Source organism: Python bivittatus, unplaced genomic scaffold (assembly GCF_059951505.1).
Source record: "Python bivittatus isolate LINGU-HERP-01145 unplaced genomic scaffold, Pbiv_v1 ctg000320_np1212, whole genome shotgun sequence".
NCBI classification, from domain to species: Eukaryota; Metazoa; Chordata; class Lepidosauria; order Squamata; family Pythonidae; genus Python; species Python bivittatus.
Genome location: NW_028277052.1, coordinates 778,166 through 793,835, shown reverse-complemented (window position 1 = coordinate 793,835; position 15,670 = coordinate 778,166). Strand labels below are relative to the sequence as shown.

Below are 15,670 nucleotides of genomic sequence, written 5' to 3'. Positions count from 1 at the left end.
GACTACAGGTCCCATCAGCCAGCCATGCAGCCTTTTCCTTGACTGACCACCTCTCTGTCTTCCCAGATTGACAGGGAATTATCCCTAAGTTCCCAGCCATCGTGAGGCTGCTCAGGTCTCCTTCCCACCCACTCATTTTCAACATGCACCCCCAGTTCTGGAGCAAGAATGCACTCTAAAGGGCTGTGCGAACTCAGGGAAACATCTTTGCTCCTTTGCAGCTGGATTCCCGCAATTGCAGATTCCCTTCTGGGCTACCTTGCAGTGCAGAGATACCTCCAGTCTCCCAACCCCCATTCAGCTCATGCACTGGAATTCCTCCCATGGGGTCACAGGGTCTTCTCTCCCACTTTTTGTGGGGAGTTTTGCTGCCCCAGCACCAGTTTCACATTGGCAGAAGGTTCCTGGCTTCTGGAAGACACCAACATGAATTCTGAAATAACCCAGAGATTCAAGGGGATGAGCCAAGACCCCCACACCAGAGTATCACGGCGAAATAAAGCTGTGCTTGGCTCCTCCCCGAGTGGACATTTCAGGCACAGGGAGGTGGGTGACCAGCTGGGAAAAGCTCCTTGCCTTCTGTACTCATACAGCAGCCTAGGAGAATGGGTGGGAGGACCATTTAGGTGAAGGACAGACTCTTTGCAGATGCTGAGAAGCATTCCCTGCTTGTGTTCTGCCTGCAAGGAAAAACTGGCTCGGAACAAGCTTCAGTGAGCCCTATCAGTCATTAGAAGCAGGCATCTCTAATGAGAAACAGACTGACTCAGAAAGAAATTTGTCACCCATCTTGCTTCCAGCTGTTGGTCCTGGTCAGCTCCACCTGGCCAGCCCACCCTTTTACCCTGTCTCCAGTCCAGCTTCATTCACCTGGATGAGATCTTCACAGGGGAAGAAGGAACATCCCTCTGCCCCCTTCCTCCACCTCCCCAAGTCTGTTGGGTCTTAGGTCTTCCATTGTCAATGCATTAATGCACGGTGTGCTGGGTTTAAAGCAATTATCTGGCTGTGGCAGAGCCTCAGAGAAGCTTTGTGTGCTGGAGACACCACCATCTCAGCACTCATCTTATCTGTCTGGTGTTAGGCTAATGAGTTTTACTGAATTCCATTCCTTGTGTATATGAATGGGCCTCAAGCAAGAGGGATGACAGCAGAAGCCTGAAGCTGCTCACAGCCATCCCATCCATGGAAGTGGCCAGAGAAGAGCAGCAGCAAATACAGAGCTAGAAGCAGCCCGTCTCAAATAATTCTTCCCCACCTGGTGCCACATGTGCCAACCTGCTCCTATTTGGACCGACAGCATCTCTCCACATTCCTCTATAGTTCTCCCACTGTAGCTTATCACCTTCTCTATGACTAACATGCACACGCCTCTCTAAGTTGCAGTGTGCAGTGATGGGCCACACCATCCACACACACCACAAAAGTCCCCCTAGGAGGCCTCATGCGCTAGAGAAGGTCTTCCACCCAAACAGGAGGCGCAGCAGCTTTTCCATGCCCCAGGCCCTCTTAGGCATGTCATTGTCCACAAGGGCAGGTGGTGGCTTCTTTTGCTACGGCCTCTTTCCAGACCCTCAACAGCGGGTGGAGGCTGACCCTGGTGCCGCTGCTGCTGGACCCAGCTGGGCAGCAGAAGATTATTTTGGAAGCTACACTGCTGCGGTCAGGGGTTCCAGGATGCCGTTACCTGGTCATCCAGAGCAGGATCCCCCACACGCTTTCACCAGCCTCTTTCCAGAGAGGCTGCCTGGAGAAGATGGGAGCCAGGAGGAAACAGCTTACGGTTATGATCCCTCAGAAACTTGGGTTGGAAGCAGGGATGTGGCTTGCTAAAGGTGACCTCTTCCCTGTTTGCCATCCCCTGGAATGTGTTTATTTCCACCCAGGCGGCTTTGTAATTTCATTATTTATCTCCCATTTAGCCTTTGACAGATCAAAGCCTCGGCTGAGGCAAAGAGAGCTGCAGCGGGCATGCAAACAAGGCTGATACATAATTAATTACTCTAAAACAGTTTCATTAGGAGATGTGTTACACGGCTGTTTGTCTTAAAAATTTAAGCAGGGTAAAGAAAACAAAGAAAAGTCAGTCTTGCAGGCAGCTGGCATGAAGAAAGAGAATGTGCGGGGCGTGTAGGACAGTCCTCCAGCCTGCCAGACAGAAGCGTGTCCTGAGACAAGCCGGCCACGGTCATCGGCTTGCCTGCTCTGAGTTAGAACTGAAATGAATGGCAGAGGGAAGGAAGGCAAGCCACACCACTCTATTTCCCCAGATGGCACCCAACTAAAGGGCCTTAATGAACTGAAATGGGGATTTATTTAGTTTAACACTTGTTCTGGGTAAATGGTGGAAAGCATGATTGAAGATGAAGTTATCAAAAAGAATCAACATGGTTTTTCCATTGATAGTCCTCACTGGTGTCAGCAAGAAGGCAGGCAAGGAATCTAGGAGGCCCGGTCACCAACCTTTCCAAGTTAAGCAGCAAAGTCTCCAGAGAAAACGTGGTCATCCTGGGACAATGACCCTGGGTGAGTGTCTTTATGGAGCAGGACCCGGGATTAATGGATAAAGAGCTAAGAACAGGAGCAGTTGGAGTAAGCGTTCACTCAGGAAGGAGGGGTGAATGTAGGTTCCCCAGGCACCAGCGGTTGGGGGTTGCTTGTTCGGAAATGACCTGGGATTAAGGGTGAGCAACGAGGCAGCCAAGTTGGTTGGTGACACCACAGAATTTTGGGTGTTTATAGCACACACACAAAAAAAGTGGGGGGGGGTGGGAGGGAACAAAGAGCTCCAACGCAATCGCTCCCTACTAGGAAAAGGGTATTAAGGTGGGAAATGCAGTTTGGGATGAGCAAATGCTTGTCAGTCCACCCAGAGGCCAAAAAAAAACAAAAAAAAAACCCTAACTTCCTTTCTATTTTTTTGGCATCTCAACTGGGAATGGCTAATTTAGAAATGAAAGGAGGATGACGTATCTGTGACAACAGGAGGAAACACCAGCCAGGTCAAGGTGGGAATCGCTGAGGAAGAAAAGGGGAATTTCTGAATAATCCTGCCTCGATGCAATTCTTATGGCACAAGAACACACAGCATGAAGTGCGTGTCCAGCTGGAGGAAGCGCCTGGAAAGAAACGGGCCTTTCCCCCTTTCGTTGTTGGGCGCCAGGGATTTTGCTGGGTTTCCGGAAGGAGAGCTGGGTTAGGCGTTTTGCAGCAGAAACAGCCCCTGGCAGCGCCTTGCCGCACTTTGTGACGAACCATTTCATCATCCCCGAAGCCTTCCCAGGTTCCTGGGCTCCAAGCAGGCCAGAAGAGTCTTGTGGAAGGAGGGATCTATGGAGACACACAGCTGGGAAAGAGGGGGAGAAAGGGGGCAACGGTGAAAGGAAGAGGGAGGAGCGGAATTGCTTTCCAAGGGGCGGGCAAAAGGCAGCTGTTGGGGCCCAGCACCTGCTAGGCTTTTCAGAGAGGCCCCGGACGGAGGTTGGTTTCTCATCTCCTCTGGAACTGTACAGATCTTGCCCCCACCCCAACCTTGGCTTGCTATCTGCTTTTAATTCTTTGAAGAGGTGGCCAGGAGAAGGAACATCCATTCTGCATTAACAAGGTTATTAGCACTTAATTATCAGAGCTGCCTGTAATTGAAAAGGGAAAGGCAGCAGTCCATCAACACCCCCGGATTCTCTAAGCTCCTTAAGGCAAAATGGGGGGCTTTCTTTCCCTTTTCTTTTCTCGTATGATTCACAGGAGCGCGACACTTATGAATACGAAAGCCGCTTGTTTAGAAGGGTTGCAAGGAGCAGGACGCGCCTCCCTCTGGATGTGGAATGCCACTTAGAAGCATTCCTTAATGAGGATCTGCTGTGTCAACAAAGCTCGCTGAAGGGGGGGTGTTAATTGTGCGGAGGGGGTGGAGGGATTTAAAGCGAACATCACCTGCAGCTTTTTGCCGTTCCCTAAGGGCGTGGAAAGAGGAAGTGGGAGGGGCTGTTCTGCCCCTCCCAGGGAAGGCTGCGTGACTTACGGGACTGTCTCTCAGCGCTCTTATTCTCTCCGAAGCCTTCCCAGATTCCTTGGCTCCAAGCAGGCGCGAGGAGGAGGGCTCTATAGAGACACGCAGCTGGGCACGGTGAAAGGAAAAGGGAGGAGACGGAACTGCTTTCCAGGTGACCAGCAGGAGGCAGCCATCGGGGTACAGTAGAAAGAAGCGGATTTCCAGACAGAAGTCACTTAACGGCAGGCGGAGCAGGGAGTCGAACCACCAGATTTCCCTTTGCAGCAATAAAAACACATGCTTTTGTGGCACTGGTCAATCCTGCAGGAGGAAGAAAGGCTTCTACACTGAACCGCCCCCAGATAAAGCAGAGAGGCCTCCTCTGGCTGGAGGGAAGCCGTACAACCTGCCGCCAGCCGGCCATGCACACCTGGAGGCCCGGAGCTCGTTCCCTGGATTGATGTTTGCTGCCACCTGATGGCTGTTCCGTGAGCTGCAGCCCATTGGGAAGAGGGCCGCAACTGAGCCGGTCACTTGGTGCCTAAGATCCCTTCCTTCCAGTTCGGAGCCAGACGAGGCCTGGCGTTAGTGGCTGTGCTATGCCCAGGAGAGCAATGGCTGGCGCGATGGGCTTCTTCTCCTCCCTCCTGCCAGGCTTCCTAACCAGCCTTGGCACAGCAGAAGAGGCGGTGTTAACACACCTGTTGGGTAATAAAACAGGGTGGTCTCCACAGACACAGGTCCACTGTAAAGGATGGTCATTCCCCTACCTCCAAACTCTGACCTGCACCTATAAAAGGGGAGAGAGGTCACTCTCATTCCCTGTGGTGCTTCACCTCTTAATAGAGAGGGCATCTGGTCATCAGTGGCTTGATTGTCCATCAATCTGTCCACTCCCCATTTAATAAAAATGTCTGAACAGCAATGGCAACATCTTCCATAATTTAATTATGCACAGTGTAAACAAAAAAAAAGGCTCATTTTGCCACATAGCCTTTTTAAAGCTGTTTCATCCTGATGTTATTGTACTGGGATTTTAGTAATTTATTTCTCTCCTGTTTGTGATGCTGTGTTTTGAAATTCCTAGTTCCCTGGAGTTAAAACAAGATACATCACTTCCATTAAAGAACCAAAAAGCAACCGTCATGGTTAATCTGTAGCCCCAGCTGCCAGCTCCCTCTGGCCACAGCCAGAACAGAAGTGGGAGAGGTGGCCCTGAAAGCAAAGCAGGCCACTGAAGCTGGGCTGCCTGCACCCCAGGCGTTGTGCACAAGCCAGCAGCAGCATTTGCAGAGCCCAGGCCACCAACACATTCTCCCTGCCCCAGAACACCACCTGTGCAACCTGGGCACCCTTACAGAGCAATGCCAGCCCTGACCCTAACCCTTTGACACTAGGCCCAGCCTCAGGAGGACATGAGCATCTGCCTCCCTTGCTCATGTGTCCTCCAGAGGTGCCATGACTACAACTCCCAGGATGCCCAGGCAACATGAGTGGCTGGGAATTGTAGCTCTAGCACTGCTGGGGAGCACCAGGTTTTCCTTTAAAGATGACTTCGCTGTTGAAAACAAACAGGCACCATTTCCCTTCCAGGCGAAGACTCCAATGCTTGGTGCAAAGCAGAGCAGCAGCGGCTCCCTCCCATTGTCTTCCCACCTAGGATGAGAGCTGGCCACAGCCAACCATGCTCTAACTCAGCATCCGCCTCTCGCTCCATCTTTCCAGCATGTTTCTGCTGAATGGGGGTGAAGGAAGATGGGGGGCTATGAAGTGCACTGAAAGCTAAGCCTTTAATCTTAACACATTACCAATGAGCTCATCAACAAAAATCTAATTATTATGTGTGGGGCCAGGCTTAATTGCTTGTCCTTGACATGCATAATGTACCACGTAAGCCTATTACCCAGTTTAAGCTTATTATCATCATCATCATCCGGCTTCCTGTCAAAAATATAAAACAGCTAAACAGTGGAGGGAGGGGATAATTAATAGCTGAACTATTATGCAAGGCATCTGTTTGCATCTCAGTAGCTGACTCTGCAGGAGGACACGCCTAGGCCCAGAAAATGGCAGGGCAGGACGCAGGAGCGAAGCCCCTCCCCCAGTCCCCTTGAGGAAAGCCAGAGCTCCAAGTCACCGCTGCAGAATAGAAGCAAGTAGTGAACGTTCCCCTTGCCTGAGAAGAGGGAAGCAGCGGAGTCTGCCGAAGTCTCTGGGGAGGGGCACCTATGGACACAGGCTGTCTCCTCCAGTGGGGCCAGGCCCAGGCCATCCTGTGGGACTACTGCCCCCTCTCCCACAGGGAAGCAGAGCAGCCCAGGTCTTGCGAGTGCGAAGCACACTCTTCAGAGCACAGAGAAGCAGCTTCAAGCCCATCTTGAGTCTGGACAGAGAGCAGAATGCACAGAAGGCTGACAGCCTTCCCTCTGAATTTCCAAATCCTTCCTGGCAAGCAGGAGCTGGGTGCGCCACCTCCCTTCCTCACCTCCTGCCTTGCTGCCTGGCACCTTTTCCTCGATCCCTAATTAAACGCTGCTAATAAGGCAATCAGGATGGCAGAGGCAGCTGCACCACGTCCCCACCCACACTGGTGCTCTGCAGACGTATCGCTACACATAAGATGTTTACAATGTTTAATTCGTACAACTATTAATCATTTTTCTATCTGCCTCATTTGCCTAATGATCAGCTTGCTCAGGTTGGCCACCACAGAGAATGACAGAAGTTTAAATAAGAATTTCGTATCTCTCCCTTTCCTGTGGCTAGGGCTAATCAAAGTTGACCTATGTTACCGGGCCATTCCCCAAATGAATGGCTTTGTCTCAGCAGCAGCTGGAAACAAGCCGTGATCCAGCCAAAGGAGCCCTTCTAAGAGACAGCTGGCTCCCTGCTTGCTCTGGAGCCACCCACTACGCTCCCAACAGAAAAGCCATTTTAGTGGTGCAGACCCAGCCCAGAGATGGAGGAGGAAAATACGCCACCAGAACCTGCAGAAAGGTGGGAAAGCCGCAAGCAGCCCTCACCATCCCTGAAAACGTGGTTGTGCCTAAGCGGAGAAGCAGCCACTGATGCGGACGTCTCCTCCCAAATGCGTAGTCATGGGGCACAGGGACAATGCCCCCCCACTTCAGTGGCTCAGCCAAGAGCAGCCCAGGGCAGCTCCCCTCTAGGCACTCTGGGAAACACTCTTTCAAACAAGTACATTGCAGCTCCAGAGTATATGCACACATGCACTCATGTGCATATATGACACACTCCCCATGCAGTGCTCTACTGCCATTTCACCCGCTACAAATGTCAAGGCATATCTCGAAAGCTCAGCGGTAGTGTTGGGCCACATCTCTTTGGCCAAAGAGTTCTCTCTCTTGGCCAATAAACCAGGGGGCAAAGCTGCTGCAGTGCGTATATGCTCCAGAAAGCAGCCAAGGGAAAGAGCTTCAACCGAAACCATGACAGAAAATTAACATTGTACCACAGACCAGGGGACACCCTGAAGCAGCACAGAACATCAGCGGTTTTGGCCCATTTCGTATTCTCTTTTGCAGACCCAGCCCACTCCCTGCCTGAGTGACGTGGGCAAACTTAATCCAGCAACAGCGGCCCAGAAAAGCCCCTCATACAACCAAAACAGGAACGGACCAACTGGAACATGGCAAATAACGGTCAGGAAGTTCTCCCAAGTTGGTTCATCCACAAGTAACAAAAAAGTTTCTCCATTCACAGAGAAAGGAAGATGTTCCCTAACTAAACACCCAAGTCCACAGACCCTGCTGCCCACGTTTCCTGCTACCAACACAGTAGTAACGAGTTTCAAAAAACAAACACAGGCACAGAGTAGAAAAAAAGAAACCTGTTATTTACGAACTGTACACTTAAATTGCAGCGAGTACTGAAAATCTGAACAGCCCTGCATCTCTGCAGAATCTGCTTTCTACAGAAATGTCCTTGCGCTTCTCTGTAATTTGCAGGGATCCCCAGAGAAGCATCTCCCAGACTTACACTGGAAAATCTACAAGAACAGAAAACTGCATGTTAATGTTCCAATCAACTTCTTCAGCTGTGGCTAGAAGGGAGGTGACGGCCAAATTTCACCATTCCAGCAAGTCCTTTGAGGAAAACCTGATAAAGAAACAGGCTCCCTGCTCCAGGGATGGCCTGCAAGTTCTCGAGACCCAGAAAGGGCGACGCTTTAGACCAGGGAAGTCACAGTCAAAATAGTCAGTGGCTGCAACATGTCCAGGAGACACCAGAGCACTGAGGACAAGAGCCTGATCTGGCTCCTCTGTACCTCTCCCGCCACCAAGTGCCTGGCATTTGGGGCAAGAGGGGATGACCAGGCACAGCAGCATCTTCAACCTGCCCTGGGAGTTCTGTCTTTCAGCTGGACCAGCCTTCCAGGAGCCTCCATTCAAAAGGCTCTCCGGGCTCCTTCTCACACATTCAGTATTCCACGAGTCCTATTAGCCTTCCCTTCTTCTACCCTGCTGGACCCAGTGGTTTTCCTGCAGATTCTAGGAGGCAAACTCTGGTTGGTAGCAAGCATCCCCCTTCAGCAGGTCCCTTCAAAAAGCTTTGTCCCAGTTGGCCTGGATGTTCACATGTCCTCCACGCTCCACTTGTATGCTAGCTCCTGTGTCGCTTTTTTACTTGCTATTCTGGCAAAGCGCTTCTTCTCAAAACCGTTGGACCTGCAGAAACAAAAGGCAACAGCTAGAGGGGAGCCTTGGAAGACGCATTTGGGGGGGACGGGACTAGATGGACTTTATGGCAGCATCAGCACCTCCAGGCACCAATCTGATTCAAATTAGTACAGGGAGAAGGGAAGCCAACAGCCATCTAGAGAGGCCCCTCCTAAAACTGTATGGAAGACCTACCGCCCTCTTTTATGTTCCTGGACAGGGGATAAAAGGAACGCAAGGTTGTACTGCAGAGTCCTGGGTGCTCTCTGAACTTGGCTGCCTGCTTGCAGATAACTGACTAGGTAACATCAACAGTGCCAGTGAGCGTGGGGTTTGCTCCCTGTGTATACATAGTGGCTTGCCCTGCCCGTGTTGGTGGGGGTGTGGTTCTCTCCTGAGTAGTTCCTTAATTAGGGCATTGGTTTCTGCTTGATTGTCAGTGTTAATCCCTGCTTATCTGGGCATTGGTTGCTGGAGAGGATGCGTTCTGGTCTTTTTCTTTCCTTCTTAGCTTTTTTATTATCTCTTTTGAATGGCGTGCAAATATGGCATATTTCTAGGTGCCTACTGATGGCTGATTTGTCTGAATGCCAAGCTTCCAGGGTTAGGATTAGAGTTAGGGTTAGGGTAAGGTTGTACTTTAACCAAAAAAAAAATTGTTAGCCATGAGTCAACCCTGCAGGCAGAGAAGGAAGCCCAGATCCATCCCATTGGTCTTTAGGACCTGGAACTGAGTGGTCACCATTCTGGCTACTGCCAGAAAGAGTAACTTACCTGTCTACTCCGTCCCAACGATAGCCAGGCCAGATGTTAAACCTGTTCAATGGGGGTGCTGGCCCATTATACTTTGGTTTTTCTGGAGGAGGGAAGAAGGAAGCAAACAGTGGAGGCTTATATTCTTTTTTTTTTCCTTAAAGAAATTAGTCATGTTAACAGGGACCCAAAGATACAGCGAGGAAACTGAAGGGAGAATTAGATGTGCTTTACCGCTGATATTAGGTGCCACTAAAGTACTAGTGACGTAGAATACGCATTGCCGCTGCAACATAGAAAAAACAACCAGGAAGCAAAAGATGTGCTTAAATTACCAACTGCCTTTCTCCTCTTTTAAATGTACACCACCAGTTCCCTTGAAAGTGGAACGTGACAACTGGTGCAATCTCCCACTGGTACACACAGGCCCTCTTCCCTACAACCTTTCAGTCACCACTCCTACAGTTCCTCCAGCTGCTCCTTTTGATCATTTTTCTTCAAGGTCCCTGCAGGTGCAAGACTGAGGCTGCAAGTGCTGACCTTTGGTGTCCTGCCTCTCCTTGGCCTTCTTCTTCCTAATGAAGTCAGCCATCGGGTCTCCTTCTCGCTCCTGCTCCCGCAGCAGTTTATCCAAGTCCTGGTCATCGATGTACCTCGCCAGGGGCTTCTGCATTTCCTTCACTGCATCTTCCACATTTTGCTGCTGCTGCCTGCTCTGGGCAAGGCTGAAAAAGGAAGATACACGTTGCACGTCATAAGGTAAGACGGTAGGAAATACAGGAACGCCATCACTGCCAAGACCCCTCCACAAAATGGTTACGCACCACAGCTTAGTAAGAGAGCACGCTGACATGCAGAAAGTCTAAAGCATCACATCAGGCTTCTCCACCAAAAGAGGGTAAGTGTCAGATCCTTGGGGAAACCTCACTTTAAGATTCTGGGGACTTGCTACCAGGCTGGAAGCCACCACTGGCCTCATTCCCTCATTTGGCCATAAGACGGTTCTTTTCTCCTCCGAAAGACTTTTTTCCCTCAGGATACAGGGCTTCCATCCTGAAGTCCGGAAACTGCCAGCTCACCCTTTTCCCCACTTGGCATACTGCTCATCTCTCTCAGACTTCTCTTCTGCTCTCTTGCGCTGCTCCAGCCGCTCCTGCTTCAGGTCCCTCTTACGGCCCATCTCATCCCGGAAAACGGTGTTAGCACGCTGGGATTCATCTGAAGAGAAAGCAGGTATATCACAGGATTCAAAAGCGACTATGTAGTTAAGGGTGCTTCCAAGTGGAGGTCTCAAAATCTTTTCCCCTTTTTCTTCCACGATGGATTCTTGCAGTAATAGCAAAACCATGGTGGGGAATAGAGAAGGAAGATCCACATGGCAACACTTGATACCCCACAGAATCCCATGAAAGCAGCAGCGGGATTTAATAACAAGAATGGTAGGTGGAACTATCTAAAATCAATCCACCTATTGCCCTTAGTACATCCAATCAACTGGCCTCCTGGACCAGGTTTTGCCTGGGAATGGCTGGATTGCCACGGATGCCCCATCCAATTTCAGGGTCCCTAGAAGGAGAATTCTCACCCTCCAGATGTTTGCTTCTGCTGCTGCTATCCTGCCTCTTAAATTCCTGCTGCTCCCTTCTCAGCAGATCAGCTGATACCAAGCCAGCTTTGCCCCCCGACAGCATCTGAAGAACAAACAAGGTGGAAGCAACACGAGAGTTATGCCACAGGAACCATACATTCACGGCAGAATCTATTTCCACCCTGGCAGCCCCAGCTGGAGCAAAGCGTTGTCCTCTGACTGGGCCCCACAGCACTTCTCAAGTTCTTGCTGGAAGCCAAAACCTCACCCTTTGGCTATTCCCATTGGACTCCACAGCCTGATGGCGTGGCAGGACAGCAGAGGGGCTCCTGGACCTGCGGCCTTTCTTTTTCACTTCTGGACCTCTTCGGGGAGGAGACAAGTCAGAATCCGAAGATTTGTGCCGATTCCTTCTAGGAGGGGAAAGATCAGAAGGGGAATTTGGCCGCTGTGTGCCTGCGCAGCTTGTGGCCCGTGGCGGTGAAAGGTCCGAATCTGAGGCGGCTTTAGCACTCCTCCTTGTTGCAGGAGAAGAGCCAGAAGTGGATTCAGAATCATGTCTCTGTCGCTTCCTTGGTGATGTTGTTGTTGGTTGGGGCTGCTGGTTGGCTGGAGAACCAATAAAGAAAATTAGACATTTTCCAAATGCACACCAAGGCTGGTTGATGGTTGCAAAGTTTTCATGAAGGAGTTCAGATAACTCACACTCCAAGCTATGTGAGGTACTTTGGCACAAAGTTACTCACTTCTGGATGACAGCCCCTTCTGAGGCAGCAACAAGTCTCCCTCAGCATTACATGCTTTCTTGCAAGGTGGTAACACATCAGGAGCAGCCTTGCACTTCTGGCTGCCTGAACGTCCATCTGAGAACAATTCACGTTGGCCTCCACTCAAGCTTTTGATGCGATTTTTGCCTCCTACAGAAGGTAGTCTTTTAGGGAACAGATCTGGCTGGGCATGACAGCCCTTCCTAGGTGGGGATTGGTCCAACAAATGTTTTTCATTTTGTTTTGAGGTTTCTGAGCTGAATAAGGCAACAGAAGCAACAACGTAAGTTTCTAACAAATATGCCACTTTCACTTAACATTGTGTTATAAGATACAGTTTTATACATTTTTGACCCTTGCCTGGGTACAGAACAAGCATCTTAGGAAAAATTCTCCTGATCTGAGAACCCTCTGGCTGATTCAGCAATCTGGTGATAGCACATAATATTGTATCACAGGTTTTTCCCCCTAAGCCACAATTTCAAGAACCACAAAATCTTAAAGGTGGAGGGGACCACTGAGATCCTGGACTCCAATGCTTGCCCAGTGCAGAGATCCAAATTAAAGCATCCTCAATAGGAGACTGTCCAACCTCTGCCTGAATGTTGCTTGCCATCCCTCTCATACCACTCAAAGCCTTCCAAAAGGAAACATGAAATCAACTGCAAATACATACCTTTAAATAAATTGTAGAAAACAGAAAGCTCATTCCCAAAAAGCTTTGGATTTTTGCTTTGGTAACTTCACAGAAACAACAGATTAGATATTGTGGCAATGCAGCAATTGTGTCTAAAAAAAAGGGCTGCTCTCACTTACTCTACCCACAAACTGCCTGAAATAACTGCTTCTGCCCTAAAGAAAAGGTCTCCAATCAGGAGTAAATGCAATTAATTTGTTAAAGCTTTTCTCCACATATTGTAAAACTCTCCAAGAAATAGAAGCAATAGACACAGCCAGAAAAATTGGACTAGTAGCTATTTAGCTAACAGCCCCATATCTCACCTGCTTATTGATGCTGTTGTCGTAGAACGTCCAAATAACTGTGGCTCTTCATTCTGATCTTAAAAAAAAAAAAGGTAAAGCCTTTTTAATACGGAGGCCCCAAAAAAGATCTACAATTGTCCTTCTCCATCTGGCTGTTTCCCAAAATTTGGGGAGTGCAACTGTTAGAATTCCTAAAGAGCAAAAGAGCCTCCAGAGATCTGGAGAGCACCAAATTTGTTAGTGAAGAAAGTTGATCTCCAGAACGGAGAGAGATACTGTACATTTCATTTTTTAAAAAATTGGTTTTTCAAAGGAAAGTAATATGTGGAATTTAGACAATCCCCACCCCTGTAAAATTATAAAAGACCTTTCCCATCTATAACCCTTCTGAAGACCCCTACAGAGGAAAGATCATGTTTTCAAGAAACTGTATCTTCCTATCAAAGAAGCAAACAAGAGCCTGTGTTAAATACCTGATACCAGGGCTACGCATGGCAAATTCTACAAGCACGTAGTTATCTTTCTTAAGATGCAAAAGAACTACCTCTGTTACAAACAAAATCTTCCACCCTCAATTGTGCACATTTGCTACTGCTTATCATTCAGTTCCATGGTTACCTTTCCAAACTATTCCAGCTCTCACCTTTCAAAGTGCCCTTTCAGCCAGCATAACCCAAGCCCTTTCTGCTCAAAACCTGGATTAGGCGGAACCTATATGCAGTTAGTCCACTTCAAGCATCTCATGCACAATTAAACCATTTTCTTAGAAAAGCTCCAAACTGCTAACCTCCTAATAACTTCCATTTGTTACTTGCTCGGAAAGCTTCCATCCATTTAACTTCATCTGGCCGTTCGTCGATGAATTCAGCCACCTGAAAATGAGAAATAAGACAGGCCTGTCTTGCTGCACAGCTGAAGTCCTCCTACCAAGCAACCAGTTGGAGTTTTCGCTCAACGGGTCCTGCTTGCCCGTCAGCTTTTGCTTTGAAATCCGTCGCCCGTAAATAAAGGAGAGCGGCAACCACCTCCGCCACAAGCAACCAGCAAGGAAGCGCAAGGCGAGGAAAGGCTCCGGGCGCTCACCACTGGCAGATCGCTCTCATCCTCCTCCGCCGCCGCCGCCGCCGCCTCCTCCTCCTGGGCAGGCCTGCTCTTCCAGCTCACGTCGTCGTCGTCCACTATGCGCATCCTGGCCGTGAGAAAGAAGGCGCTTCAGCCGCAGCTCCTCGACGCGCCGGTCTCCGGAGCGGGAAACCTCGCGAACAAGGAGCCTTCACCAGCAGCGGGGCGCGCGCACGCCGGGCTCCTCCGAGTATCTCCCGCAAGCGGCCCCGCCCAGCGGCCCGCCTGCCCGGGGCGGACTCCCCCGGCTCCTCGCGCCGCCCGCGCTCCCCACGGGGTTCCTCTAGGGCGCGAAGCGGCGGCTGGCCTCGCCGCGGCGCCTCTCCCCGGCCCAGGACGGGGCTTCCGCGGGGCGCCTCTGGCGGCAGCTGGGCCGCCCGCCTCCGCGCCTCAGCTTCCGACCCGGGGAGCGCTCAGGAGGACCGGAGGCCCAGAAGGCCGAAATCTCTCACCGGCCCGCCGCCGCCGCCTCCTTCGCCGCCCTCTTCTTCCGCCGCCGCTTCTTGCCCTCCTCGGCCGCGCCGGCCTCCAGGTAGCGCCGCCGCAGGTACTCGGCTTTCGAGAGGCCGGAGGCCGCCGCCGCCGCCGCCATCTTCTCTGGGGACCAGGAAGCGGAAGCAGGGCGACCGTCGAGGCGAACGCCAGAGAGAACGTTCCCTCTCTATGGTGGACCCCGGGGCGCCCTCTGGCGGCACCCGCGGCTCTTTCCCTTCGCATGCGGCCGGCCGAGCCCCGAGCGCCTCCTCGGGGTCCGGGGCCGGCCGGGAACCTCCTTGCGCGCCCCGTCGCTGCTCTGGGTGTTTTACGGGGGGGAGGGGGCACTTATCGATCTGTCTCAATTTCTTTGATTGCCGCGAGCCGCCCAGAGCGGCGAGGAGACAGACGGGCAGCGCGCGCGCTCAATGGAGGCGGTCGCGGCGGTCGCCTACCGGAGACCAACCGGGCGGGCCCCGCCGCGCGGCTCGCCCTAGCCCCGCGGCGGCGGCACCCGAGGACCGTCCCTCCGGCCCCCGCAGCGCGGTCAGCGCGAGGCCCCGCGCTGGAGCGGCTGCCGCCCCTTCCGCGAACGCCCGAGCCCGGGCGCCGCCGGCCTTCCCGGCGCGCTGGCCACGGAGCCCAAAGAGCCCCAGCGGGCGGAGCCGAGTCAGCGGGGCTTTCGCTTGCTCGGACCGGGCGAGAGGCCCGCTCGCCCGAGGCCCCCCCAGCTCCAAGCACATCAGCATCGTCCCGGGGCCTTCGGCTCTCCTTGAGCACGGGTTAGATCCCGCTTACGGATCTCGTTTTTCCTGGCTAGGTGTCATTTTTGTGATTCCGACTTCCGCTTTGTTAGGGGTCCAGAGCCTCCACAGGGCGGGGAACGGGAACTAGACAGGCAGACCAAGCCAGGACGCCGCCAAGCTATCTTACGCGGCAGGGCTGCCCAGCTGCCACAGCCCCGTACTCATCACTCGTACCAGCAGGGCCAGGAAAGCTGGTAGGAACCGTCGACGTGACTCTGGGTGGGATGAGGGCCGCTTGCAAACTCTGAGAGAGAAGGGCCGTGCAATTGCACCCCGGGCTCAAGATCTCCCCAGGACGCTCAGGAAGGTGGCAGAAAGCCGGCAGTTATCGCTTCAGCATTTATTGCTCTGAAATAAACAAGGCTAGGACACTGACTTCCCAGGGGCGGGGGGGGGGGCAAAGGCCAGAGTCCTACAGCCACAAGTAGCTGCCTGTCCTCCTATTCCTACGCCGTGCCACGCCTAGTTCACATTCAAGCGTGAGCAACGCTGCAGGACCACCACAC

The 15,670-nt window shown here is 51.8% G+C and overlaps 1 protein-coding gene across 1 annotated transcript; it reads right to left on the bottom strand.

The window, feature by feature from the left end:
- Positions 1-4,920: 4,920 nt before the first annotated feature.
- Positions 4,921-15,592, bottom strand: BUD13 (BUD13 spliceosome associated protein). Its single transcript, XM_088138881.1, has 11 exons — positions 14,337-15,592; positions 13,846-13,951; positions 13,550-13,634; positions 12,781-12,838; positions 11,758-12,035; positions 11,280-11,620; positions 11,009-11,114; positions 10,503-10,641; positions 9,964-10,148; positions 9,445-9,526; positions 4,921-8,679 (listed from the first exon to the last, which is right to left on the bottom strand). Exons 1-11 carry the CDS (start codon positions 14,474-14,476, stop codon positions 8,586-8,588), a joined length of 1,614 nt encoding a protein of 537 aa, XP_087995007.1. The 5' UTR covers positions 14,477-15,592; the 3' UTR covers positions 4,921-8,585.
- Between the last annotated feature and the right edge of the window lie 78 nt (positions 15,593-15,670).